The sequence below is a fragment of the Sebastes fasciatus genome, chromosome 20 (assembly GCF_043250625.1).
Source record: "Sebastes fasciatus isolate fSebFas1 chromosome 20, fSebFas1.pri, whole genome shotgun sequence".
NCBI lineage: Eukaryota > Metazoa > Chordata > Actinopteri > Perciformes > Sebastidae > Sebastes > Sebastes fasciatus.
In genome coordinates, this window is record NC_133814.1 from 16,551,727 (window position 1) to 16,577,177 (window position 25,451).

Here is a 25,451-nt window from a genome sequence, read left to right on the forward strand (position 1 = left end):
TAATTTCCACAGTTAATAGAAGAGTGAAGTGAGAGAACTGAACACAAGATAAGAGGAATGTTAATCCCCAGATAACCTTTTTACTTCTAAATGAAACTCATGTAGACACATTTAGGCTCTCCTCTTTGCCATGCACCCACCGTTCTTCTTGTAGAAGTGGACCTCGGACTGGTACTCCTCTCGGCCCTCCAGAGCCTTCTCCATCTGCTGGGCCACATGCTCGCTGGTGTCGGACCCGTACAGGAAGCGGCAGCTGCAGTTCTTCTGCATCACCTCGGTTCTCGTGAAGCCCGTCAGTTCGCAGAAGCCGTCCGAGCAGTAGACGATGGGGTAGCCGCGGTGGCCCTGGGCGTTACCCAACAGGAAGTTACTGTCTGTGAGGAGGACATGAAAAGGTGTTAGAAGAGGAAGTGGAGGCAGAAAAGAAACTGTATGGGATGAAGTTAAAGAGGTTTTCTTTCCAAATCTGTAACAAATAAGGAATAGTTTTAGTCTGAAGTTTGGCACAAAGTTGTTCACTGCACTAGAATCAAAGTCTGTTTAGCTCTTTGAACTTATGTCAAAGCTTTGCAGGTTTAGTTCGACACTAGTTTACAAGTTCAAAGCAAGCATGAATCAGACTTTGTTGTGGACTCAGTTTCGGGCTACATTAATTTCCCCCGAGCCGACGTCGTGTGATTTCAAGACTACTGATGTGGATGGTTGAAGGAAATGGCGTCCTGGGCTGCAAGATATAAAAACAGCTGACTGGAGTTTAAAAAGAGCACAAAGGTTAATGATTGGCTTTCTTGACTGGATTATGTGAACCCATAAATGACCAGACCGTAGCATTTTTTTTTTTTTAAATAATTGCATAATAGAGGAGATCATGAAAAGAGCCAGAGGAATAAAAATAGAAATGTGAATTTATATTAAAAAACAGAAGAGGCAGAATATTTACTGAACTTAAGCCTTCACATCACACTTTACCTTCACATAAGAAGGTGAATAAGTGACTTCAGGATGCATACAAATGAATTTATTTTTTAATTCAGCATGTATTTGGATGTTGATATTGCAGAAGAGATAACCAGATAAATATAATGTTCCGCCACTTTTCATATAAGAACATCTTTATCCTTTGTAGATCTTTGTCTGCTCAATGGGTGTACTTTATTCTATTAATTATTAATACACCTTTAGTAGTCACATGACCCCCTTTCCACTCCACCCAGCTGTCATGAAGGAAATACGAGTGTAACATTAAATTGATTGTTTGTAAAGTAAAAACATAAAGTAAATGAATTATCATTATCATTTCAAATAGATTACAGCATTAAGGTACATTATGTGCAATTAACTAAACCCAACCTTCACTTCTACAATTGTTTCCCTGAAATCTTTTTATATAACTACAAAAAGCGTATATTTCATGTGACTATACAGCTCATGAAAATGGCTTCATATCAAATCTCTATTCAGGCCGCATGACGGATCGAACTTAATTTAAAAATCCAATAAAACATCTGAATATTGTCCCCTACTCTTATGTCCCTTCACCTGTTCATTGTATGTTCTTCTCAAGGTACTCATATTAGATGAGGAAAATGCAATGTGCCTCCGTGACCTGACGGAAATCCACCAGATCCACGCATCTCAATGTCAAATTAAAGTGGTGGAATATTAAGTCTGGTGTGCAGGCTTTTACAGATCATGTGGATCATAACGCTGTGGGTATTGCACTCCACTTGTGCTGTTCATTCAGCATCAAAGCACAACTGCTTTGCCTCTTCATTGTTTCTTGCCGTGCTTTCAGCACCACGGAGAGTTCTCCAGCAGCGACTGGCCTGCACCAGGTGCTGTTTTCTCACTCTGTTCTGATCCCAGTAACTTCATTTGTTCTGCATACCTACACACGTATTAATCCTGGCGATAGGTACATAGTTTGACGTCACACGTTCCCTCGGTTGCTAGACGCATGTGACCTTATTAGCTGAAGCTTCTTGCTGCAGTGTGGCTTCTTTGTTAGACTATAGATGCCAGAGCTACCAGTGGAAGGAGCTTTGAAATACATTACAAAACAGAATACACAGCAGCATACTCAGTGGTGCTATAAAAAAAGAAACTAATAATTGGAGTACTTCCACTTAATTAATTTGGCAGTATTTGATTAATGAAACAGACAATAACAGCCAGCTAATCACTGGCAAGCAGGGTTACTTGTTATTGTGAATAAATGAGATAAAGATCATCAAACTAATGTGTAATTGAATATGTGGATATACTGTATATATATATTTTTTCAAATTCCATGCACCCTCTATTTACTGCAGGAGTTCCTCATGGAGAACAGTTACCCCTGGTTGGGAATCACTCCATAAAAGGGGGATTAAAGGTGCAGTGTGTGGGATTTGGTGGCTCACTCCTCCCTTTCCAAGACTGCGGTAACGTGAGCCGCCGAGTGCAAAACCATGGTAACGCCGAACGCCTCGCTCAGAGGCTATTCTTACCATAATGACACTACTTTAGGAGCAACGGAAGCCAAACGGTGGCTGGCGGATCCACGATTTTGCAGTCCCTGGCTCACGTTACCGCAGTTTCACAAGCGTGTCGGAGAACTACAGTGACATTCAGGTAACGTAAAAATGCAAAAGTCTCTCTCTAGAGCCAGTGTTGGTTTGTCCGTTCTGGGCTACTGTGGAAACATGGCGGTGCAGCATGGCGGACTCTGTGAAGACGACCCGATCCCTATGTAGATATGAAGGGCTCATTCTAAGCTAATGAAAACACAACGATTCTTCGTTTCAGGTGATTCTACACTAATAAAAACATAGTTTAGGAATATTATATTCCATTTGTGTCAATGTAATGACATATTTAAGGAAACATTTATGCATATTTGTTTGCTAATTATTTGCAAAAGTCTGCACTGAGGCATCACTGATGTCTTTCTACTGCCTTGCCGAAAACATCAGACTCCAGATTTTCTGAATGCCAAGCAGACAGGCAGCGCTCATACCGTCTGAATTCTCCCGATTCCACAGAGAGCGAGCCTAAGAAGGAGGAGTATTAAGCAGCTGCAACAGCGCTTTCCACAATCTAGCACTTTAATTGGCCAGACTGAGCAGAAAGCAGTCCACGGGGGATGTCTTTTCTGAGCGGTGACAACCTTTCTTGGATGTGCAGTGAGCAGCAACTAAACTGTCACTGTGGAATTATAGAAAGAGACAGGCATTAGTCGGATCCATCAACAGGCGGAGGAGGTTTTATGTTTTGTGCCTTGCTACTGTTGCTGTTCCCCAGACCTCAACATGGAGAAATATTTCTCTTCTATATGTCTGCTGCAGATCTTTGTGTTAATGGGTGTCATGAAGAGAGACTGTTTTAGCTTGTTTGCATATAAATTCACAACTCTGAAGACAAACTGTCTTTTCCTTTTCATGTCTAAAAAAAAAAAGAAATCGCCCTAGAAACAATGGCTGAACACGATGTGTTAGCCTATCCTGTTGAAAAAGAAAAAAACAACATGCCCTCTTTTTCATGTTCTATAAATTTCACACACCCCAACTTAGTGAGCCAGCAAGTGTCGGAGAGCAACCGCATTCATCTCTGGTTTATGTAATGTTTACCTAAGAATAGGTGCATCTCTACTCAGCATCCCTAAATCGGTCCTTCAAATAGGTCAAGGGCAGGTGTAGTCGTAAATCACTTTGTAAGGATGTATTGAAACCAACAATGGGGAAAAAAACAAACTTTTATGCTGCGTTTGGAGGAATTCAAACTGTGCTGCTTCACACTGTGGATTAGATTAGTCGTTGAAGTTGTCTGCATAAGTCCGACTGGTTTTTATTCAAGTTGGGAAGCTCAGAACTTTTCTTCAAATGATTTAAAATCAAATGGGGTCAGTTTTTATTTTGAGTAAAATACATTTAAAGTAAAAGTTCAACATTTATCCGGTTTCTTACCAAAAGTTAGATGAGAAGACACTCTAATGTTTGCATGGTAATAAGAAACTATAGCCAGCAGTTAGTTAGCTTAGCATAAAGACTGGAAACAGGAGGAAACAGTCAGTCTGACAACGCCGTGGTAGCGACGCCCTAAAGCATACCCTGCTTTATGGTCTATTTGACTCTAAATGGGACCATAATTTACTAAATGAACATCATGCTGTATTGAAAAAGACTTTAAACTAGCGATTGAGACCATAAACTCATGTTTACAATGTTTACTGAGGTGATAAATCAAGTGAGAAGTAGGGTCATTTTCTCATAGACTTCTATACAATCAGACTTCTTTTTGCAACCAGAGGAGTCGCCCCCTGCTGGCTGTTAGAAAGAATGCAAGTTTAAGACACTTCAGCATTGGCTTCACTTTTCAGACCCTGGATGGTGCCCACTGGATGCAAGACACATTTTCATGTGAACGGACAATAAAGTTTTATATATTTACTGTACAAACATGACAGTGGTATCAAACTTCTCATCTAACTCTTGTAAAGGATGTTCCCAAAATGTAAAGCTATTCCTTGAAGATATACATGCATGTGCTGTTTCTGAGTGGATCATTTTTATATCCTGGAACTGGAAGTCTTAACTCGGATGTGGTCTTTGAAAAAAAAAAAAAATCCACTCAAGGCTTCATCTTCTAAAAACGCATACTTATTTCCTCTTTAGTAACTTTGTAAGCAAGCAGTCCAGTGCCCACATGAACCCCACTAGATAAACAGTTTCTGCGAGTGTGTGTGTGTGCGAGATTGTGACAATGCCTCAATTCTTAGGCCGTAATCCTCTCAGGGATATTGCTTTGAGTGGCCGCTCCGCTGCGCCAGCTTCCTTAATTACACATCTGTGCTGACTTGCTACAACTGTAATCTGACATGATGACGCTACATGCTACCGCTGACAGCGAGCAGCACTGCATCGTGTCCGTGTCGCGCAAGTTCCTCATTGTACAAGAGACGGATGAAGCCCATGAGGCTTGGCCACTGCCTCACCAGCTAATTACCACCAAGCACCATGTAATTACTTATTGGGGCAGATGGGTGAGAGTGCAAGGGGAAGGTGGAATTAGAGGGGAAAAGGTTACTGGTCTGGTAGAGAAGCATGTCATCAATTACTTGATGTATATGTTGAAATTAATAAGGGCATTTTTCCACAACATCAGGACCAAATAATGCTTGTTTGACAAAAAGGATCTGTGCTATTGAGATCTGAATCCTAAAAAAACCCCAAAAGGACTGCATTTATGTGGTGCCACTGTCTTTATTCTGGTGCAAAATGCTTTACAAAGCCTCACGCCCACTCACACCTACATTCACACACCGATGGAGGCGGAGCTCCCACGTAAGGTGCAGACCTGCACATCAGGAGCAGATTTAGATTTCAGAGTCTTAAAACCAACCTGTCCAAATACCTAAACGGCAGAATAAGTCGTTTGCCAATGACTCCCAAATGTGACGGTTGGAGAGTACCAGCGATAGGCGCACATTGTGAAACGGTAGCAGTTTTAAAGGGATAGTTTAGGTGTTTTGAAGTAGGGTTGTATGAGGTACTTATCCATAGTAGGTGTGTATTACCTACATTAGCACCGGCACCGGAGCAAAGCAATACAGTGCTGCGGACGGGGACGGCAGAAAAACGGATTTTAGCCATCTCAAAGAAAGGCTCACCTAAAAAAAATCTATATTCGTATAAGTGTATGCTATATTTAGAATATTTTCTGACAGCGAACTGAACTGAAAGTGAAAGTGAAACGTATCTATACTGTTTTTGTCATCTGAGCCTGCTGGCTTTTGAAGAGAGCATAGATAAGTTTCACTTTCAGCTCAGTTCCCCGTCAGAAAGGGCGGCAAGATAATGCGGTGAAAATATTCTAAATATAGCGTACACTTAAACAGATATTGATTTTTTCAGGTGGGCCTTTCTTTAAGGTGACTAAAATACATTTTTCTGCTGCCCCGTCTATTGCACTGTATTGCTTTGCTCCGCTGTTGGTACTCCTGTCTGTTTCTCCAAACTGGGGGCACGCCGTCTGTCATCTACTGTAGGTAATTCAATTATTTTTTATATAGCGTCAACTCATAACAGAAGTTATCTCAAGACTCTTTTCATATAGAGCAGGTCTAGACCGTATTCTACCTCTAAATGACCCAACAAGAGATCCCCCATGAGCATGCATTCTTATGCGACAGTGGCAAGAAAAAACTCCCCTTTAACGGTTAGAAACCTTGGGCAGAACCAGGTAACACACCTATTATGGATAAGTACCTCATTCAACCCCACTTCAAAACGCCTGAATCATCCATTTAAACATGTGGTTTTACATTAACGGTTTAGGAAAAGATTATGGTTTGGGTTAGGAGGAGTCAGGTACCAAACAATCAACCCTGTGATTACTGAATGATCTCTACTGCATCAATTAAAGACTTTGACGATGCCAAATCAATACCTAGATCAAACTTATCACCTGTAAAACTAAATACAAAGAAGCAGAAAAAGGATGAAGCCACACAATGGCTTAAGCTATCCGCTGGCTTCTGTCTGCAGTGTTCTTCTGGCCTTTCCAGCTGCCTATTAAGACCCGCTCATCAGCTCAGGGTAACAATGAGCTCCATAAAGGTTCAATCTGACAGTCTTCCCCGTCTCCTCTTTGGTTCTTCGGTCGCCTTTTAACGGAAAAAAGTGTTTAGGGGGAAAATAAACCCGGTTCTTATCTCTGCCTGCAGCTGCCCTGTGGTTACGCTGCCCCACAGGGCGAGCGCTGCTGTCAATGTGAAAACGCCGCCGGGGAGGTCGTGTAAAGGAGCTGGGGGAGGTGGGGATGGGTGTAAAGGACAGGCGTGTACACACACACACACACACACACACACACAGCACAGTGGTGGTGCAAGCAGGAAACTGGAAGGTCGAAGTTTTCGCCTGTGTGATGACAAACATCTGGAGGTGCTGCTCTGTGACGTGACCCTACTCCCCCTACAGGGATCGATATACAATCACAAACATACGAACACATCATATAGAATCAACGTATAGTCCGAACACAGAGCCCTGAGCCCGGGCACTCGCACAGATCCTCGGGGAACAGGAACGCTGACATTGCCATGAGCTAAATACTGTGCTGTGCAGTGCCAAAGGTTACTGACATAACCTGTTCTGACATTTGGCTTATATAGTGCGGGGGAGTCTTTACGCTACAGTAATGTTCTCAGTCCAGAACCTGTTCAATTAAAATCAAATTAAAATTGCTTTCAGTTTCATAAATGTTCCTAAGGTTGAATCAATATTTGTGAGCATGAACAACTCTCACTCAGAGCCACAAACTGGAGAAATTACACTGAAACCTCCTGATGGCTTGAAAACGTGGACTACAAGCTGCACAATAGAGAACGGCTGGGAGGGCTTTTAAAACCAAAATGCTCTATTATTTGTCCCAGAGAGTAGTTATGCTCTGCATAAAGGCGCAGGGCGGTCTTGTTTTATATAGAGGAAGTAATTATATGAACATGGAGAATGTTTACATAAATAATTGTCGGACATAAATTGTAGTTATTGTAAATAGCAGACTAGGCAGCGGAGGTGTTGGAGTGACACATTAAATAAACTGCGTGGCTGCTCAGTCAGCAGTGCTGCTTTCTTTTGTTTTGCTGATCTAAAAAAAATTTTTTTTAACTGACACGACTGAAATACACAGACAGGAATCATGTTTTACATATTTTAAGATCGCATAAGGTTTGTTATTGTCTGTTAAGATACTGTATTATAAGTACATGCCCACTTTATGATAATCACATGCAGTTTGGGGCATGTCACAGTTAAGTCAGCACACTGACACACTGACAGCTGTTGTTGCCTGTTGGGCTTGAGTTTGCCATGTTATGATTTTAGCATATTTTTATGCTAAATGCAGTACCTGTGAGGGTTTCTGGACAATATTTGTCATTGTTTTGTGTTGTTAATTGATTTCCAATAATAAATATATACATACATTTGCATAAAGCAAACATATTTGCCCACTCCCACGTTGATAAGAATCTCCCTTTAAGGTACATTTTGAACAGATAAAAAATGTGCGATTAATTTGCAATTAATCACAATTAAATATTTTAATCGAATGAGAGCCCTAGTAAATAATGGTGCTTACATGAATAATCTGCTGCTATAAATTGTACTTATTGTAAATAGCAGTCTAGACTCCATATTGTACAATTACTGAAAACATGCATCATGTTTGACCTATTATAAGGCTGCAAAAGGTTTGTTTTGGGATGTAATTGTACATAGATTTTGTAATTATATTTACATAATTACATAATTTACATTACTTATGTGGTTTCGCAGTGTGTCATACTGTATGTTTGACTGGTAATACTTTGAATACACGTCTTGCACCTTGAGGAATTTCAGTTTAAAAGAAGATTTAACCTTATTTAGTGATATCCTCCAGACATGTTTTCAGACATATATTGTATTTTCCATAAAAAAAAAACTTCAATTACATTTGTGTAAGTTGTATACTGGACCATGATTGGCTTCCAAAGTAGTTGTGATGTCAAAAATTATGCTGGTACATATACGCCTGAACTTCACAGAGACACTTTCCTCCTTCAACAGGTGAAAGTGAAAACAGTCCTCTGGTGTCAAACATTATTCTGCACAGTGAAGCAAAGCAACAAGGAGCAAAGAGTTAACAAATACTGTATCATATAAAAGTTTTAGGACTGTATATAGAGCCAAATTGTTTTCAAGCCAAAGTAGAAAACCACCTTTAGCTGCAGCAGGTTGAAGGCCGTGACACTGACACAACTTCGCAGCTGCACGACCCACAATGCCACTTGTTTTAAGATGCTCCTCCTCAAAACAAGAGACCAGCTGGACTCGAAAAGTCCGTGATTGGAAAGCAACTTCAAGTGTTTTCTCTTTAGCGGACCATCTTTTTCCTCAAAGACCAAAGTGTTCAAGCATCATCCATGTCAAGTGGCGGGACCCTGTCGCCCCGGCAACTGGAAGGAAGCTATTTTGGGCTGTGGACTCCTCTAGGAGCCGCGGCTTTAGGGTAGGTTTTTGAGAATGGCTCGGACGTGGCAAAAAACTGGCATGTAGTTGCAAAGGAGGTGTGTCCTGCTGCTACCAACACGCTTTCATCTCGGCCATTATTTTGTTATTTACCCACAAGCATGCAGGGGAAACATTAAACACTCGGCTACACAATGAAGTCGCCGAGAACGTTGAAAATATGAAATCGTTTGTGGTGTAAATTTGCCGTCGTAAACGGTTGATATTGTTGGCTGAAACATGTGAGAGAGGAAGAGTCATGTGACACCTCAGCGCTCTACGTGTTTCAAGACATTACTATCAATAAAGAATAGTGAAAATGGCAGATCAGGAAGGTTTTTCTTGTGCGTTTGAGGGCATTGATGAATTATCATTATTAAGCCTGAATAGATTCTCTTGTTTGTTGATATTATATGACACTGAGCCCAGAGGGGAAGTGTTTTCTTCCCCTTCCACTGGGAGGTCAGAGATGAGGATCAACCAGAGAGCAGCCCTGTGGAGTCGTCCATGTTTAGCTCAAGGACTCTTCAGCAGATACAACATGAGGACATGACCCCTTGAACCCTGCAGGCGAAGTGTGCACTACCCACGACGTCATCTCTACATTCAATGTGTGCATATTCTCATCTCACAAACTTCTTGTATTCTAAACTTCAGCCAGAGTTCCTGATGTCAGTGTGCTTTAAGCTCTTGAGAGATCCCCTAACACCTCATTAGAAAGCCTGACTCACAAGTCAAAGCTATAATTGCATACCCTACACATCAATTACACTGTAATGTCACTGTTTATTTCCCCAAGTTGATGCGAGACCCAGCTCGGAGAATAGCTGCGAGCCAACTGTTTTGTTCGTTCAGGCAGCTACGACTGGCAGAGAGAGGGGCAGGCTGAATCGACAGGCGAACAAAACACAGACGTCCCCAAGGTATTTGTTTACAACGAGCCACAACTTCCCCTGAGGTGGCACAAGGTACAAAACAAGAGGCACGACAAGTCAAGCAGAAATGGCGGTGATGCCTAATGGTTGCGGTGGCTAGTTTGAAGCCAACTGTGTGAAACAAATGTGAAAAGACAACATGATTTCTGGAGGTCAATTTCACAGCTCGTGTCTTACTGTAAAAGTGAAAACAAACTTTTTCTCTACATCCCACAGAGACCGCCAGCAGATGTGGCTTTTAGTCAGGCACAGCTGTGCTGTTTGGTGTTCAGATGCAGAGCACCAAACTGACCTGAGAGCAGGTGTATCTCATTTATATTCCAGTTAAAGCAGGAAATTCATTCTTTTCTAGCAGTGGCTCTCTCACTGAGAAAAACTAAGCATTCAACTCTTATTTCCTGTGTTGACAGCCATCCTATAACTGCCTTAAGAGCTTTAATGATTTTGTTTTTACTTATTTTTAAAAGTATTTTTTGCCTTAATTTAATAGGATACAGGGAAGAGCTGAGAGGAAATGAGGGGACACAACAAACGTCCTTAACCGGACTCGAACCAGGGACGTTGCAGTTACATGGACAGCAACAAAAACCACCAGGCCGCCCCAATTTTTACTCATTTTGAAACAGTAAGTCTTGTGAAAAACTACAAGTACCAAACAGGTTTTCCACTGTACTTACGGGTGCCATCGAAGCGCGTAGCGATGGTGTCCAGAAAGGTGTTCTGTGGGGCCAGGAGGCCCTTCATCACTGGCATCTTGACCCAGATGTGGGACGGCCAACAGCTGGCTGGAGGTCACACCATCCCAGAGGCACAGCAGGTGGCTTCCAGGGGCTCTCAGCAGGTGACAGTCCAGCGCTGCCGGGGACACACATTTACAGTAAAAGCGGCCACCCTTCTCGGAGCGACGCCTCTCCCAAACACAATAGTGCAGTCTGGGAGGACTAAAATAGCTCCCTCCAACAATGCAGAGGTTCAGGTGTTGGTTTGTCTAGATGAGTAGAAATTAAGAGCAGCAATCACCAGCAGCTGCTCAGTCAGCAAGGAGCGATCAAGTCCAGGTGACGCTGAGATCCAAAGAGCTTCAGATCAGTCAGCCCAGCTGTTGCTTGTCTGCACCTTTCAGCCGCAGAGCTCATTCCAGCAGCAACGTGGAGCAAGTTATCCTTTAAGTCCGCTGCTTCTTCCATCTATAGGAGGACCGGGGAATCTGCGAGACAGAAATGACAGTGCATGTGCTCTTCTGCATGTGTCTACACCTTGCATCCCTCAGCTCAGCGCTCTGTCAAGATGCAGAGTAGTTGCATCTTCTCTCTCGCTCCTGCTCCCATCCACTCCTGTGATATCCTCTCCAGCCAATGAGATGCTGGCATCCTCTTTGGGGACCTGTTTTCATCTGTGGCGGGGGTATAGATAGAGAGAGAGAGAGAGAGGGAGAGGGAGGGAGGAAGAGCGGAGGTGGAGGAAGGAGGGAGGGAGGGAGGGAGGATGCTTTTGGAGCAGCTGACAGCACCATTACACCCCATAGTGCTACTATCAGCACATGGCTTTTGTGTGCACGTCTGCAAATCAAGGAAAGATGGATTACCTGCATGTCGGTCAGTGCAGGCTATTGTATTCAGTTGGACTGTGTGCCATTGTGCCGTTTTGTCATGAATGACTCGAGGGACAGTGTGAAAGTGTGTGTGTGTGTGTGTGTGTGTGTGTGTGTGTGTGTGTGTGTAAGGGGAAGAAATATTCATATTTTCCTTACACATTTACTTTGCCAAGTGAAGGAACTGCATGAAGCTCTAAAAATACCACTCCTAGAGCATTGTTGTCTCAAACTTGTCTCTTCCGGATAGAGCTGGTCACTGTTGCCCTCCCAGCCCCTACAGTATCCTCATGAGAGAATTAAGGCTCTGGGATAAAAGCCGCTAAGAGCGGATTAAAAGGATAAGCCTGGAGATGTTTTTCATGAGAACTTGGTGCTAAACACACCAAAGGAAAGTCGCGTCTTAACTCACTTTGACCCAAGCAAACACAGTTTATAGCCGACGAGGGAAATGCCTCTAGATAGCGAAGCAACAGGAACAATTGTTCATCATGTTGTGTTCATTTTTAATGAATTTTGTCAACATTAATGAGGGGAAAGATGACCCTATTAATTTAATTAATGTAACCGTCATTAAATATTAATTATTGTAAACTACATGAAGAAACCTGATAGTCCTTTTCTTTGAATCAGTAAAGTATGGTCCATACGTTAATTGACAGCAGGCCAGCACAGGTTTAGATGTAATGCATTAACAGAATTTGTCCTTTTTAAAATGTTCGCAAGCTCTTTGCAGGTTGTTTTGGCAAATAGGCAGCGTTGATTCTGTTCATTTTAAAGTGGACAATAGGAGATTTTCAGTAGGAGGAAGGTTTCTGAGTTTTACTGAATTATGAGGTGGAATCGGGTTTTTTTTTTGTCACTGTGATTTATGTGGAGCTTGAGGATGGATCCAACAATAGCGCTGAGGTTTTTATAGATCACCCAGCAGCTAGAATCTCTCCCAACAACAATATATCATTTTGCTTTTATACCTCTCAGCACCCTCAACTCCAAATTAGCATTACAGTCTAATTGTCTAATTGTTTTAGGAAGATGTAAAGTAACCTACTTGAAACATCTTGGGTATGAAACTTGGATATTTTTAATCTTCCTGTGCCTGAAAAACAATAAAAAATAAATCAAATCTTCACAATATATCTCCAAGACCATGCTTCAAGTGCAGCTTTATGCAAATTGGGAGTCAAGTAAACAGAAATGGATGAGAAGAGAAATAGAAATATACAAGTTTCTTGTGGGGGCGTCGGTAATCTGGGAAAAGTTGAGCAGATTCAGAAGCTGTGTGGGCGTTTCCTCAAGCCAGAAATGAAGTTTGTAATCTTTAGGGGGGAAAAATAAGTTTGGTTTTGATCTGTATTGACAGTCCCGGGAGCAACTGCGGATCTCTGAGATGAGAATAACCAGGTCAAGGATGAGGTGAGTGATAATGGCTGTTATTTAATACGGTGTGCATTAAGTTACTTGTTTTTTTGTCTCTGAGAGAAGGAGAAGACAATTTCCTGAGCGCATCATTGATATACTGTCAGTCAGAAAATGCTGGAGAGAAAAGGTGATTAAAAATGCACAATTAACCCATCCAGCTGGCAGCTCAGGTGAGCTTCATTTGCAGGAAACGGAGGGAAAAAAAACACAACCAGTGAAAGTAAAAGACTGGCTCTCAGACTGTAAGAAAGTACTGTCCCCCCTCTCGGATCCTATTCAAGCCCTGGCAGCCCATCACTGCTATCTATTTTTAATGGCTTCTCGTTGGCCTTTCCTCTTGTAGTTCATCCATCTCTGCTTGTCGCTAATAAAGAGGCTAATCCATTAAACATGATCACTATCTACTGTTCTAATACGACACGGTGACGCACAGGCGGCCGGGTGAAATATTATCCCAACTACATTCCCCACAGTTCTCAGCTCTGCGGGCATTTAACCAGATTTTGTTTTTGAAGGGATTTTACTCGATTTAAAATGGCTAAATACAAATTTGGATCAATCGTTTGTTATGGTTTTATTTACCATTTTAGACTTCAATGAAATTCCACAGCACTAATCCTGTTTTAAACTGTAAGATAGATAAGCTTTATAGCTGGCATCATTCACTCAACATGCAACATCTCCTCCCCCAATTAAATATATCCTCCTTCCCTCAGCAAACCCATTGAGAAATCACGCCTGTCATTCTCAAATCTCGGCTGTTTACATTGAATTAACTCGTGACTGAGCAGATGTGCTCGGAAGCTCTGTGTGTTTCTGTGTGTTTCTGTGTGTGTGTGTGTGTGTGCGTGTGTAAATCCTCAAGGCACGTGAGGATGACAGACACACACCATCTCACTAAACACCAAACAGAGAAAGACGACAATCTGTCATGAATAAACAAAAACATGGAAAAAGCATGGATAAAAAAAAAAAACTGGAATCATTCACCATGCTGTCATTATATTGTAGCCTACTCTGGAACCACACTAATCAGGCACATACAAAAACAAAAATCACATGTGTTTGACAGCTTTTGTAAAATCAAAAGTTTCACAATTTCATTATTTTAACCAAAGTGTGTTACTCTTCATCTGACGTTGAAACATTCAAAATCGACAGTAATGTCTACCTGAGCAGAGAATGAAGTCACTCTCCCTCTGTGTGTGTAATCCGAGTTTCTCTGTGTTTTGTTGACATAGCCGGGCCGGCCGCGTGGGCCTTTTCGTGCGTGTTTGTGCATGTGAGCGTGCCCCACTGGCTAGTTACAGCTGATAACGCCGTCCCGACCAATGGCATCGTTGCAGAAGCGTAGCACCCACCCTCCGGTTCCCCCCAGGTTAACACTGTTAGCTCTGTCAGCACTGTTGACTGTGCTCTTGTTTGCACTGTTTGTGCTGTTAGCTTCGTTAGCTGCAAGCCGCCAGCTCAGCTGTTGCCATGTTGAGAGCCCTGTGGAGGCACTAGATATGTTCTGAATTTCGAATTTAGCACCTTTAAAGAGGACCTATTATGCCTTTATGCTTTTTCCATTTCCTTTAGTGTGTTATATAGTATTTTTGTGCATGTAAAATATCTGCAAAGTTATAAAGCCCAAAGTCCACGACAAAGGGAGTAATTCTCCCCCACAGAAACACTGATCCTGAACTGCCTGAAACTCGTTTGAGGTCACGCCTTTTCTTTCGTAACGTGGTGATGTCACCAAGTAACACATTCAGACAGACGGTGCAAAGAGGTGCTGCAGCACAGCTGGTATGAGAAAAATAAACGATTTTATTGAACATTAAAGCATGTAAACATGTTCTAGTAGAAACCCAAAAAGCACCTGAAAATAAGCATAATAGGTCCTCATTAAATATGACGCTACAAAAAGTTAGCTTAGCTTAGCATAAAGACCGGAAACAGGGAGAAACAACTAGCCTGGCTCAATCGGAAAAAAATCTGCCTACCAGCACCTCTAAAGCTCATTAATTAACATGTTATATATGGTTAGTTTAAGCTGTAGAAAAAGTGTAAAAACGGCAATATGCCATTTTACGGGCAGTTATGTGATGAACTATTTCTTGGCCAGGGGCAGTTACATCCTGGAGTCTCCTCCACTGGTTGTTTTTACTGATTAAACATTAAAAATAACACAGAAATGACGTACTAATTAGTTAGCTTTAAAGCAGATTTTGTTAACCAGCTGCTGTCTCCACCAACCTGAGAAGATGACTTTCATATCTTTAGGTAACGTTAAACTGTTAAACTGTTTGTAAAACCTCCAGAGAGGAAAACAACAACTAAACCTCTGTTCCCTCGAGTCACCTTCTCATGAAAATTACCCATTTGCTCTTCAGTGTATTTTCATTTGACTCCTGTTTTGGCCTGATCACACTATGAAGCCAAAATAAAGCGCGAGCAGTGTCAAATCTCTGCTGAAATGGGACGTTACTATAAATATTAGCCCACTTTGTGAACGGAGAGACCTGCGGGAGAGAAGCGTGCCGTGCAACAACACACGAGAGTTAAGAGGGGCATCTCTGATGTGGGCTTGTTTACTATAATGCAGGTCAAATCCATAAAATGAAATAATGATGCAGGAGCTACACAATTTTATAAGTCTGTACTCTCTCTAATCTGCCAGTAAAAATTACCTCTCAATTACATTTACACTTCAGAAATCTGTTAAACTCTGACTCTGAATTCTGACTGATTTAGAATGAGATGAAGGCACTAACAGTCAGAGTTATGACCAAGAATCCACTGTTTTAGTTGAGACAATAAGATCTGTAGTAGACAGCATGAATAACAGCTACTGTGCAGGTCTTACATATATGACTATCCCCCCCTAGTGGTGACAATGAAGTCCTGGCACTGGTAACCGTCTGAAGAGAGGAGTAAATGCAGGCAGACACTTCAAGCCTACTCTTTGCTGACTGCCGTCATGTGGATCATTAGGTACAGTCTACACTATAATGAATCTTACCATCTTACCATTCATCTGCTCATCTGGTCTTCAAAGGCCCACTGGACTCAAAGTGAGCACAAACTGGGAGCTCACTCCAGGAAGCCACCGCTACGTTATCTGAATAATTTAAGAAAGAGAGCTTGCTGAGATTAAATAACAATTCTGGAGACAAATGTCAAAAATTATAAAATTGCAGCATCATGAAATTATGTAAAGCTACAATTTGCATACTTACATTTACATCCAGTGTGTGACTGCCGTCTTAGGAGATACTAAAAGGGAAAACACAGACAAAACATCTACTGCTTTTGCTGATTATGTTAAACTTTAATTGCACTTTTACTCGCTCACTTTGATTTTTACAGGAGATCACAATCTACACCAGAATTATGTTTCATAAATGTATTGTTCATAAATAAGAGGGTTTACTGTAGGATGATTTTCTCTGTTGCATTTGAGCCCCACTCCATGATTTAGGCATACAGGAGAGATTTATTTTTAGATATAACTCCTGCCAAATGTTGCTTTAATATTCACAGGTGACTGCACTTATAGGACGATGTGGCGTCGCCGCAACATTCAATAACACCAGATGGTATCATTTGAAAAGATAACCGCCAAGGCTGTTTCCATAAGTGAAAAATAATGCGTGTATCCGACCCGTGATTTGGATCCGCTCCAAAACGTAATGGGTTCTTCCGTGGCCCATGCTACACCCGTCCACCAAGTTTCATGAAAATCGGGCCTGTAGATTTCCCATTATCCTGCTGAGAAAACCAACAAACAAACCGAAAATATAACCTCCTTGGTGGAGGTAAAAATGTGCATCTTTACAAACAGCATCATTTAAAAGCTCTGGTACTACTGATAAGGCAACTAAATGAAACCCTGGTTAGATTAATTTATGTAGCCATTGATGAGATCCCGAAACATTTCATTAAACAAAACTACGGTAACAGTTTAACGCTTCACTTCTATATTTATAAATATATTCGAGAAGTAAATCAGTCAAATGAACGTTTTAATTGTCAAATTAAATAATGTTGTGTTTTTTGTGTTTAAGAGTTCCCAAAGGCACAATTAATCAACTCATTCATGAGCAGTTGATAAAAAAACCCATTTCATTCAGTCAGCGCTCACCACAGTCAGAGTCCACAAGCTTTGTCTCTTTCTCCACAACAACGGGAGGTTTCAGGAGACGGTTTTTCCCAAGAGGAAGTCAGTGTATTCTTTCCTGCGCAGCACTCTGTGCATTTTGAAGGTGTTGGGCGAGGTGTTCGAGAAGGCCATCATCTGTTTGCGGAGCTCCTTGAACGCACCCTCCGCCATCAGCTGCACCCTCATCGGTCCGATGCTGCCTTTGATACGGAAAGACTTGTAGACGGCCGAGTCCTGCTGGAGACAGATGTCCAACTGGAGGGAAAAGAGAGGAGGAGGCGCCGCTCAGAGGAAGAGAATAAAGATCAATTTCAGGATAAAGCAAAAAAAAACAACATGCCGTTTGTCTTACCTTGTATCGTTGTTCCTCTGTGAGGTTTCTCACACCTTTCAGCTCGATAAAGACCTGGTAATGAGGATCTGAGACGCCTGCCGAATCTCCTACAACACCACAGTAAAGTAAGATTCATTATAGTGCAAACTGAACCTGAATAACCACTCAGAAGACTCAGATCCAAAATTCTGCAGTGACTGAGGAGTATAAGGCAAGACGTCTTACCCATGATGCCGCTCTCAGCACAGCAGTAGTCGACCAGCTGGGCTCCCGGCCACTGAGCAACAGCTTTCTTCAGAGCATCGAGGAACAACGCCTCGGACACTTTCTCTCCTCTAACGCTTAACATCTGACCCCGTCTGACAGAAGATGAGAACATACTTTGCTGTGTTACATATTTTAAAAATCTACATGAGCATGACATGATATGCAATATGTGAACTAAATGTACCTGTACTGAAACTCAACAACGGGACACTGGTTATGGAATCCAACTACTTTCACAATGTCTCCAACGCGATATCTGTAACACAGCAAAAAAAACAGCGTTAATTATGCAACTGTCCAACACAACTACTGCTTGTGAAATACCTGGGATTAAACCCGGTGCGTATTGCAGTTCTGAGCATCCTTCAGTTTTAATTGCATGTCAGATTGTCTAACAGAGTCTGAGCACGAATCTTGATATCACATAGCATTATTAGACTTGAGATAACGCTCATTCCATCTTGATAGAGTGCAGTCAAGTGAAGCCACATCGAAACAATGACACAAAGCAATTACTGAATATAATTTCTCAATTTTGTAGCCTATAATTTGACAAATGGGGAGTTAATTGAACTAAAAAAAAAAAAAAACGTGTCCATATTTCAGGTATTTACCCCCTAAAAACCTAATAAACATACAATTATCTGCATTGAAACGCCAGATCCTGCAAGAGCACTCACTGTCTTAATCATTTCATTCATCATTTGATCATTTTTGGTTGTAAATGAAATCCGACCTGAAGAGTCCTGAAGCGTTTGTGACGACGAGCTCATAGTTTTGTCCCTCTTTCACCTCCTCCATCAGCAGGGTGTGAGGCGTCTCCTCCTCCAGGCTGCTCTCTGGCAGGAACTCGCAGAACATCGAACGAGGACACAGCAGGTAGCGTCTGTTCGGCTCCTGAGGCCACAGGTTCACCCCTATTAGACCTGAAGGGACCCATACATATACATACAATTAGAGCTAATACTACTAACCATAGATGCCTATGTATTTATATATATATTTCTCAGGGTATGTGCAATATTTGACTTGTTTTTCCACTGTGTCTTGGTGTACCACTGTTATGTCTTGTTGGCTATGTATTGTTCTAAGCTGATTGCAGCTGTGTGCAGCACTATTGCCCGAGCAAAATTTCCCCTTAGGTCAATAAAGTATATCTTATCTCTTATTATTCTAAAACTTCATTAAATCAGTTTTTGTAGCTCAGTAATCTCCCACATTATGATAGGGTAAATACTGTATATTGATTTAGAGATCGTCACTGCTGCCACTTTTCTTGAACAAGAGCTAAATCTTGTCTGCTTCAGTCAAATATTTTAAGGGGCATAAATTCATATTTATCCACAATACAACATAGATAATAAAGCAAGATCACACACGCACACAGATCAGCAACTTTAACTGCCTGATCATCATTGTCATCATTCCTTGATTGGTCAGAAGTGCTCATATGAAAGAGGGAACAAATCTACATACATTTACGTGAAGAAAAAAAAAGCCTATCACTATAAGGCTGCTTTCACACTTAACCTGTTTTGTTCAGTTAAAGCCAACTCAGGTCTGTTTGCCTGGTTAGTACGGTTTGTTTCAGGCTCGTGGGAAAGCTGTCAATCGAACCCTGGTGCGGACCAAACAACAAAACCGGGAACGCTTGAAAAGTACAGTTCGTTTGGGCTCGAGTGAAAGCTTCCAAGCGGACTCTGGTGCGGCTCATTTGTGATGTGAAAGCAAATACATCAATTGCAAGATTTTATGGTGGCAGATATGTGATTTTAGAATTATTTCAAAAGGTAAACTACTATAAATACACCTGATGATTGTGAAATCATCATCAAAAGAACATAAATAGACACATCAGAAGCATTAAAGTGCTGCATAAACTTCTGTCAGTCACCAGGATTTGATTTGATCCCCACGTTCTGCATAGATGAGTTTCTTATTAACAGGACTTTTGGCTACTCAACCACCAGAACTTTTGGAGCAGTTGTTCTCAGGTTCCTACCTTCAGTAGCAGCGTAGAAAGGCGAATAGAAAGGCACTCCCTGGCAGTAGTTCTCCCTCAACATTTCCCCGTAGATCTGATTGGAGCCTGAGTCCACTGCCAGCACCAGGTGGAGGTGAGGCCACAGCCGCTTGGCGATCCCACGGAAGCCGTCCTGGAAGTGGGCCAGGAGCTGAGCGGCCCTCTGTGGGTCCGGCTTCATCAGAGCCTCGAGCCTGGACCTCACTTTGGGCTCCAGAGCCAGAGCGCCGCTGACCTTCCCTTGTTCAATGTCGTCAACGAGCTCCTGCCAGCGATCCTGTGGGGAGAGGAGATGGGATAGAAATTACTTCTCTAATCCTTCCTCCATCAAACAAATTACCTGAGCTTTTCATTCAGTCAGCGGGAGCCTGACACCTGACTCAAGATTTCATCCCACTTAACTAGAAAATGTCCCAGTGGGACTCAAACCAGGCATGCATGAAGCACTCAAGGCAGGGTCTGAAATTAACTTTTTTCACTTCCTGCCACTGTGGCAGGCAAGTCTTTTTTTTTTGTCTGCCACTCAGAAAGTTTATCTGCCACTTTTGAAATCTACGTTGTTGAGCGCTTTTTATCTCTCCGCTGTGGCTCCGGTCCCAAACAAACTGAAACATGATACAGCGTGCGTATGCGTCATTATGCGTGCGTAACCGTATTTTTTAAAATGATTTCATAGATGCGACAGTCATGGAACAATATACCGGTATTAACGATAACTGTGATATTTAAAAATGAAATACAGTATTTATATCATATCATATATGATAATATTGTTAAAATAATCCAGCACCTCTTGAACCAGTATATATACAGTTATGGTTACAGACTCCACCTCCTTATACTCGTATTGTGAGTGTAATTAATTTGCCAAAAAAGAGACGAAACGCACAATAAACAAAGTTAAAGATGATTTTGACTGATAACATTATTTGTTTTTGTTTTATTTTTAAATTTTCTATAAATAATGCGGTAATATGGTGAATTCCAAAAAGCTAATATTGTGACAGCCCTACGTGGAGCTTTTCTTTTTTTTTTGGTTCCTTTTCATTTTCAGCAACATTTTTCATATTTTCCTGCTTTTTATGCCTCTAAATCCCATAAAGTAGAGAATCACATGCAAAAAAAAGGGAGTAAAACATGACATGCAACCATTATCTGTATAATAAATCATGACTTGAGCTGTGCTCTACCTGTAAAGCACTGAAAGCATAGAAGACTGTGGAAGCAAAGTTGGACTCCAGTGTTCCTACGGTGGGATCTTTGAGAGCAAACAGGAGATGCAGGTAGAGGGTGTCCTTCTCACTGGGAACCTGAAAGGGAGAACAGAGGACAGTACAATCCTTTAAAAACTGTTCAAATTTGAAAATAATTAATAGATTTCGCACAAAATAGAGGGGAAACTGATCATCTTGTAAATTGTACCTCAAAGGCGGGTGCTGGGGTGGTGTAGAGGTTGAGCATATGGCGGGAGGAGGCTGGCGTGGAGGAGTTTGGTCCGATGGGAATTCCGGCCTCAGACTGGCGAAATGTAGGCGAGTAGAAGAACTTAGTGGTGCGCTGAAGGCTGTCGGTCGCAGGAAATGCTCTTCCCATGGCATCCAAACACACGGTCACTCCCTGGTGGAAACACATGCATAAATATTGTAGTTTCCTATGCACAACAACACAGCATAGAATCCAGCTGGGGCAACACATCATCATCATCACACCTGCAGGAAGAACTCAGTGCTGGTGTCCTTGGTGCTGAGCAGCATGGCGCTGGCTCCCGACGTCCCCGAGGTCATGGCCAGGATCAGCGGCTTCTCAGCGATGATCACCTTCTCCTCTCCCGCCGCGATGCGTCTGATGAGCTCGCGGTAGTGCTCGTACGTGGTGATGGGGTGACACGCCCGGAAGCCATCGCTGTCTGGAAAATAACAGGCAGTTTTAAGGTTTCTGTTTGAGGTTTGAGTTAAAACTGTCTTTATGAAGCATTTCACTTTTATCATTCTTTAATCTTACATTTCACTGATGAAGACGATGAGATACATGTGGTTAGCAGCTCAGAAGAGCCAGTAAGAGGACCTTTGAGTTGGGATTATTTATCACACGTACTATTCCCAAGGTAAATAATGAGCCTGCCCATTTCTTAATAGGGCTGCGACACACGGGGGCTGTTTGTAACTTCTAACACGTATAAATCAATCTGGGTCGGTGTCCCATGCGTGCTCGCGTGTGACTACGCTGTTCAGACTCAGACTCCAACACAAACTACACGGAAGCACCAAAACCGCAAAGCTATATCTAGTGAAGCCCGTCTTGCACAACAGGGGTGGCCGCGGTCGGAGGACGCGGTGAAGACCGTAGCTTTGGTCTCCAGGGCCGGAGACTCTGCTCCTCTGCCTGCTTGCCTTCACTCAGCTCGCTCCACCTCACGTGCATGCAGAAGAGTTAGTTTAGCTCTGAGAATATCTAGTAAATGTACAGTGGACGTTTGTGCAGAAATAACAGAGGTTTTCTGTGTCTTGTGAAGTGACGGGGCTCCGCAGCGAGAAACGTTATCGTCTCCGACCGGTGCCGGTGTCTCCCCTGTTCCCTCCGGCCACGGTCGGGAGGCTGAAGCAGGAAAAGCCAACACTGGGATCAGCATTGATTCATGGAGAGACCTTCGTCTGGTCAGCTAACATTACTGCCAAGCAGGTGAAATATAGAGTGATATTGTGGTTTTAGATGACGTGTGTTGCCTCATTGTTTTGAGCAATGCTCGTTCATGTCTGTTTAGAGCGAGCAAGCTCGAGCCCGAAGCTGACTTTCGTTGACTTAGCGGCCACAGGTGTCGCTGTTAACAAGCAATTTCTGATTCTTACAAACAGTCCCTTTAAGCCTGCTTTATAATAAAAAAAAAAACATGAAAATCTCACTTTTTTATAATATGGGACCTTTAATCTCTTAACTCTCTCTCTCTGACATTATATATATACACACAATACATAAGGTTACATCACAGCCAGCCAGAGGACAAATCAGTGTGTCAGAGGAGGTATTACAACACGTGCTGTTTGTTGTCCTGCAAAAATAGTTTGACTTGAAAATTGCAAACACCACAAACACAAATCTGCTCATTCTTTTCCTTACCTTTAATTGAGTTGAAGTCATACTGTCTTCCATAACATGTGTGTGCGTTTTTGCGCAGGCGCTTCAGCAGAGTCTCCTCCTGGACCTGCTTCACATTGAGAGTATCTGCTTCCAGTTTCTTCCTCTGCCTCCTGCCCAGCCAGCCGACACCCTTCACGGCCACGTACTGGCCGAGCAGAGAGCTCAGCGTCCGGCTGTCACCTTTCATCTTGGAGCTGATGTCCCTCCAGAGGACAGCCATCCCGGCCAGAGAGAACACACCGGCAACACTGCCGTATACTCCCGGCAGAGAGGGCAGCGGCATGGCTGTGTGGAGACAAGGACCGGAGTTACACAAGAAGACACATGTAAGAGACAGCTGAGCCAGGTGGGGGCGCTGTTGGACAACATAACACTGTTACCTGGTCTCAGGTAGCCATACAATTTGTGGAGGTATAGTATCAAGAGAACCCAAGCTACACTATTCATTATATAAAAGTGTAAATTGTTAATTTTTTTCAAACAATTTTATTTATTTTTTTAATTTTTATTTATTTATTTGCACATATATGTATGTTACACTAATTTTCTCCAAAACAATTTAATGTATTTGCACATATATGTATGTATGCTACACTATTCATTATATAAAAGTGTATATTGTTAATTTTTTTCAAACAATTTTATTTATTTATTTTTATTTGTATTTATTTATTTGCACATATATGTATGTTACACTAACCAATTTTATTTATTTATTTTTATTTATTTATTTGGACATACAGTATATGTATGTTACACTAAACAATTTTATTTATTTATTTATTTGCACATATGTGTATGTATGCTACACTATTCATAAAAGTGTAAATTGTTAATTTTTTTCAAACAATTTTATTTATTTATTTGTATTTATTTATTTGCACATTTATGTATGTATGCTAGACTATTCATTATATAAAAGTGTAAATTGTTAATTTTTTTCAAACAATTGTATTTATTTATTTATTTTTATTTATTTGCACATATATGTATGTATGCTACACTATTCATTATATAAACGTGTTACCTGGTCTGAGGTAGCCATACAGAATAGAATAGAATAGAATAGAAAGCTTTATTGTCATTGTATTACTTCTGGTCAGTACTTTAAAACAAATACTTGACAAGACTAAACGAGGCAGATAAAACATATAACAGGTAAAACACACACACAGTTATAAAGCAAATAAAACAGGTAAAGTAGATGTAATAAATAAATATAAACAGAAGTGTCACACTAGAAGTATAACATTTAAAAAATAGAAGTAATGTAAACAGAGGTAATTGCACTTGTACACACAATCTGTGGATGTACAGTATAAAGAGGACCACAGCTAGCTACCTCTTCACCCTTGAGTGCTATTCATTATATAAAAGTGTAAATTGTACTTTTTTTTTTAATCAATTTTAGTTATTTATTTATTTATTTGCACATATATAAAACTGCACAAAATCCAGTCATCCTGTTGTTTAATGTGCATCCCAGCTAGAAGTTCAATGGTCCAGCATTAATACTTTCACACAAGGCAACAATGATCTAATTTAGGCCTAGATATTAAGCCTTTTTTTCCACATGGGATGAGTCATGGAATAATATAAGGTTAATAAACAAGAAACATTTATGAAACTTCTTAGTTTGCTGATGATTCATACACTAGTGACTTCACAGTTTTATTACAAATAAAAAACATTTTCCAATTTAATTTTTCATCAACTAAAATGCCTAAAAAATGAGTGAGAGAGACTTTAGAGCCATTTGTTTTCCATCTACAGACTGACATCATAATCCCTACCAGACCTCCTGTTACTGTGTGAAGCTGACTGTTTCATCACTTCTAGCTAACTAACGTTATAATCAACCTAACTTACCCAGATTGTGTCCAATTATGGCAGCAAGGGCGATAGCAAACGATAAAACCGCAACGTGAACCCAAGAGAGAGACATTTCCAGCAAACAATATAACCTAAATCAACTTTTTGCTTTTGCATCCGTTTCCCAGCTACTTCCGTGTTTGGGTCAGAGCCTGCCACGCTGATTGGCTGACTACAGGATGACGTATAGTCTGTCTGATTTATACACACACACGCACACACATGCACTCCAGAAAACAAACACAAAACAAAGCTTTTTATGGAGGAAAGTTGGCTCACATTGAGTTTTTTATCATTTTCAGCAAATCCCAAATACACAAAATCAAATGGAAGGATAGAAAACCCAATTTCACCCACTTTCTTAATGATATTCAACTACATTCCAAATCTTTAAAAGTCCCATATTATAAAAAGGATAAGATAAGATAAGATAAGATAAGATAAGATATTCCTTTATTAGTCCCGCAGTGAGGAAATTTGCAGTGTACAGCAGCAAAGGGGATAGTGCAAAAAAACAAGATGCATCAGCTAACACAGTAAAAAAAAAAAGAGCTAAACAAAGTGTAACAAAATATGAACCATTTAAATAAAAGGAAGTATAACAATAGGAGCAGTATATACAGTATTGACAATACACAGACTATTAACAAAATTGCACAAGTGGAAAATGATATTGCACAGTGAGAATGAAATGAA

At 41.3% G+C, this 25,451-nt stretch overlaps 2 protein-coding genes across 3 annotated transcripts in view; both read right to left on the minus strand.

Moving 5' to 3' along the window:
• The window catches only part of LOC141758117 (voltage-gated delayed rectifier potassium channel KCNH4-like), a 48,296-nt gene extending 36,975 nt beyond the window's left edge, over positions 1 to 11,321 (minus strand). The window contains exons 1-2 of one of the 2 annotated variants that reach the window (XM_074619231.1): positions 10,642 to 11,321; positions 141 to 374 (exon numbers count right to left, since the gene is read on the minus strand). In XM_074619231.1, the coding sequence (XP_074475332.1) occupies positions 141 to 374; positions 10,642 to 10,717 (310 nt within the window). In that variant the 5' untranslated portion in view covers positions 10,718 to 11,321. The remainder of the gene's footprint in view (positions 1 to 140; positions 375 to 10,641) is intronic. The other variant, XM_074619232.1, reaches the window with a different exon arrangement.
• Positions 11,322 to 16,358: 5,037 nt separating this feature from the next.
• On the minus strand, positions 16,359 to 24,954 carry ghdc (GH3 domain containing). The gene is made up of 11 exons (XM_074619233.1): positions 24,753 to 24,954; positions 22,863 to 23,168; positions 21,458 to 21,654; positions 21,171 to 21,365; positions 20,939 to 21,058; positions 19,728 to 20,025; positions 18,462 to 18,651; positions 17,910 to 17,981; positions 17,684 to 17,817; positions 17,477 to 17,565; positions 16,359 to 17,379 (listed from the first exon to the last, which is right to left on the minus strand). The coding sequence occupies exons 1-11, from the start codon at positions 24,826 to 24,828 to the stop codon at positions 17,158 to 17,160; spliced, it is 1,899 nt and encodes a 632-aa protein (XP_074475334.1). The 5' UTR covers positions 24,829 to 24,954; the 3' UTR covers positions 16,359 to 17,157.
• Positions 24,955 to 25,451: the final 497 nt, after the last annotated feature.

Bases quoted from the DNA above. Each gene is read 5' to 3' on its own strand.
- ghdc (XM_074619233.1), bottom strand. From the start codon at position 24,828: ATGTCTCTCTCTTGGGTTCACGTTGCGGTTTTATCGTTTGCTATCGCC. The intron at 21,059-21,170 runs GTACAATTTACA...TCTCCCTTTCAG, and splicing joins CCCCAGCACCCGCCTTTGAG to GTTCCCAGTGAGAAGGACAC. The intron at 18,652-19,727 runs GTAGGAACCTGA...GGGTCCCTTCAG, and splicing joins TTTCTACGCTGCTACTGAAG to GTCTAATAGGGGTGAACCTG.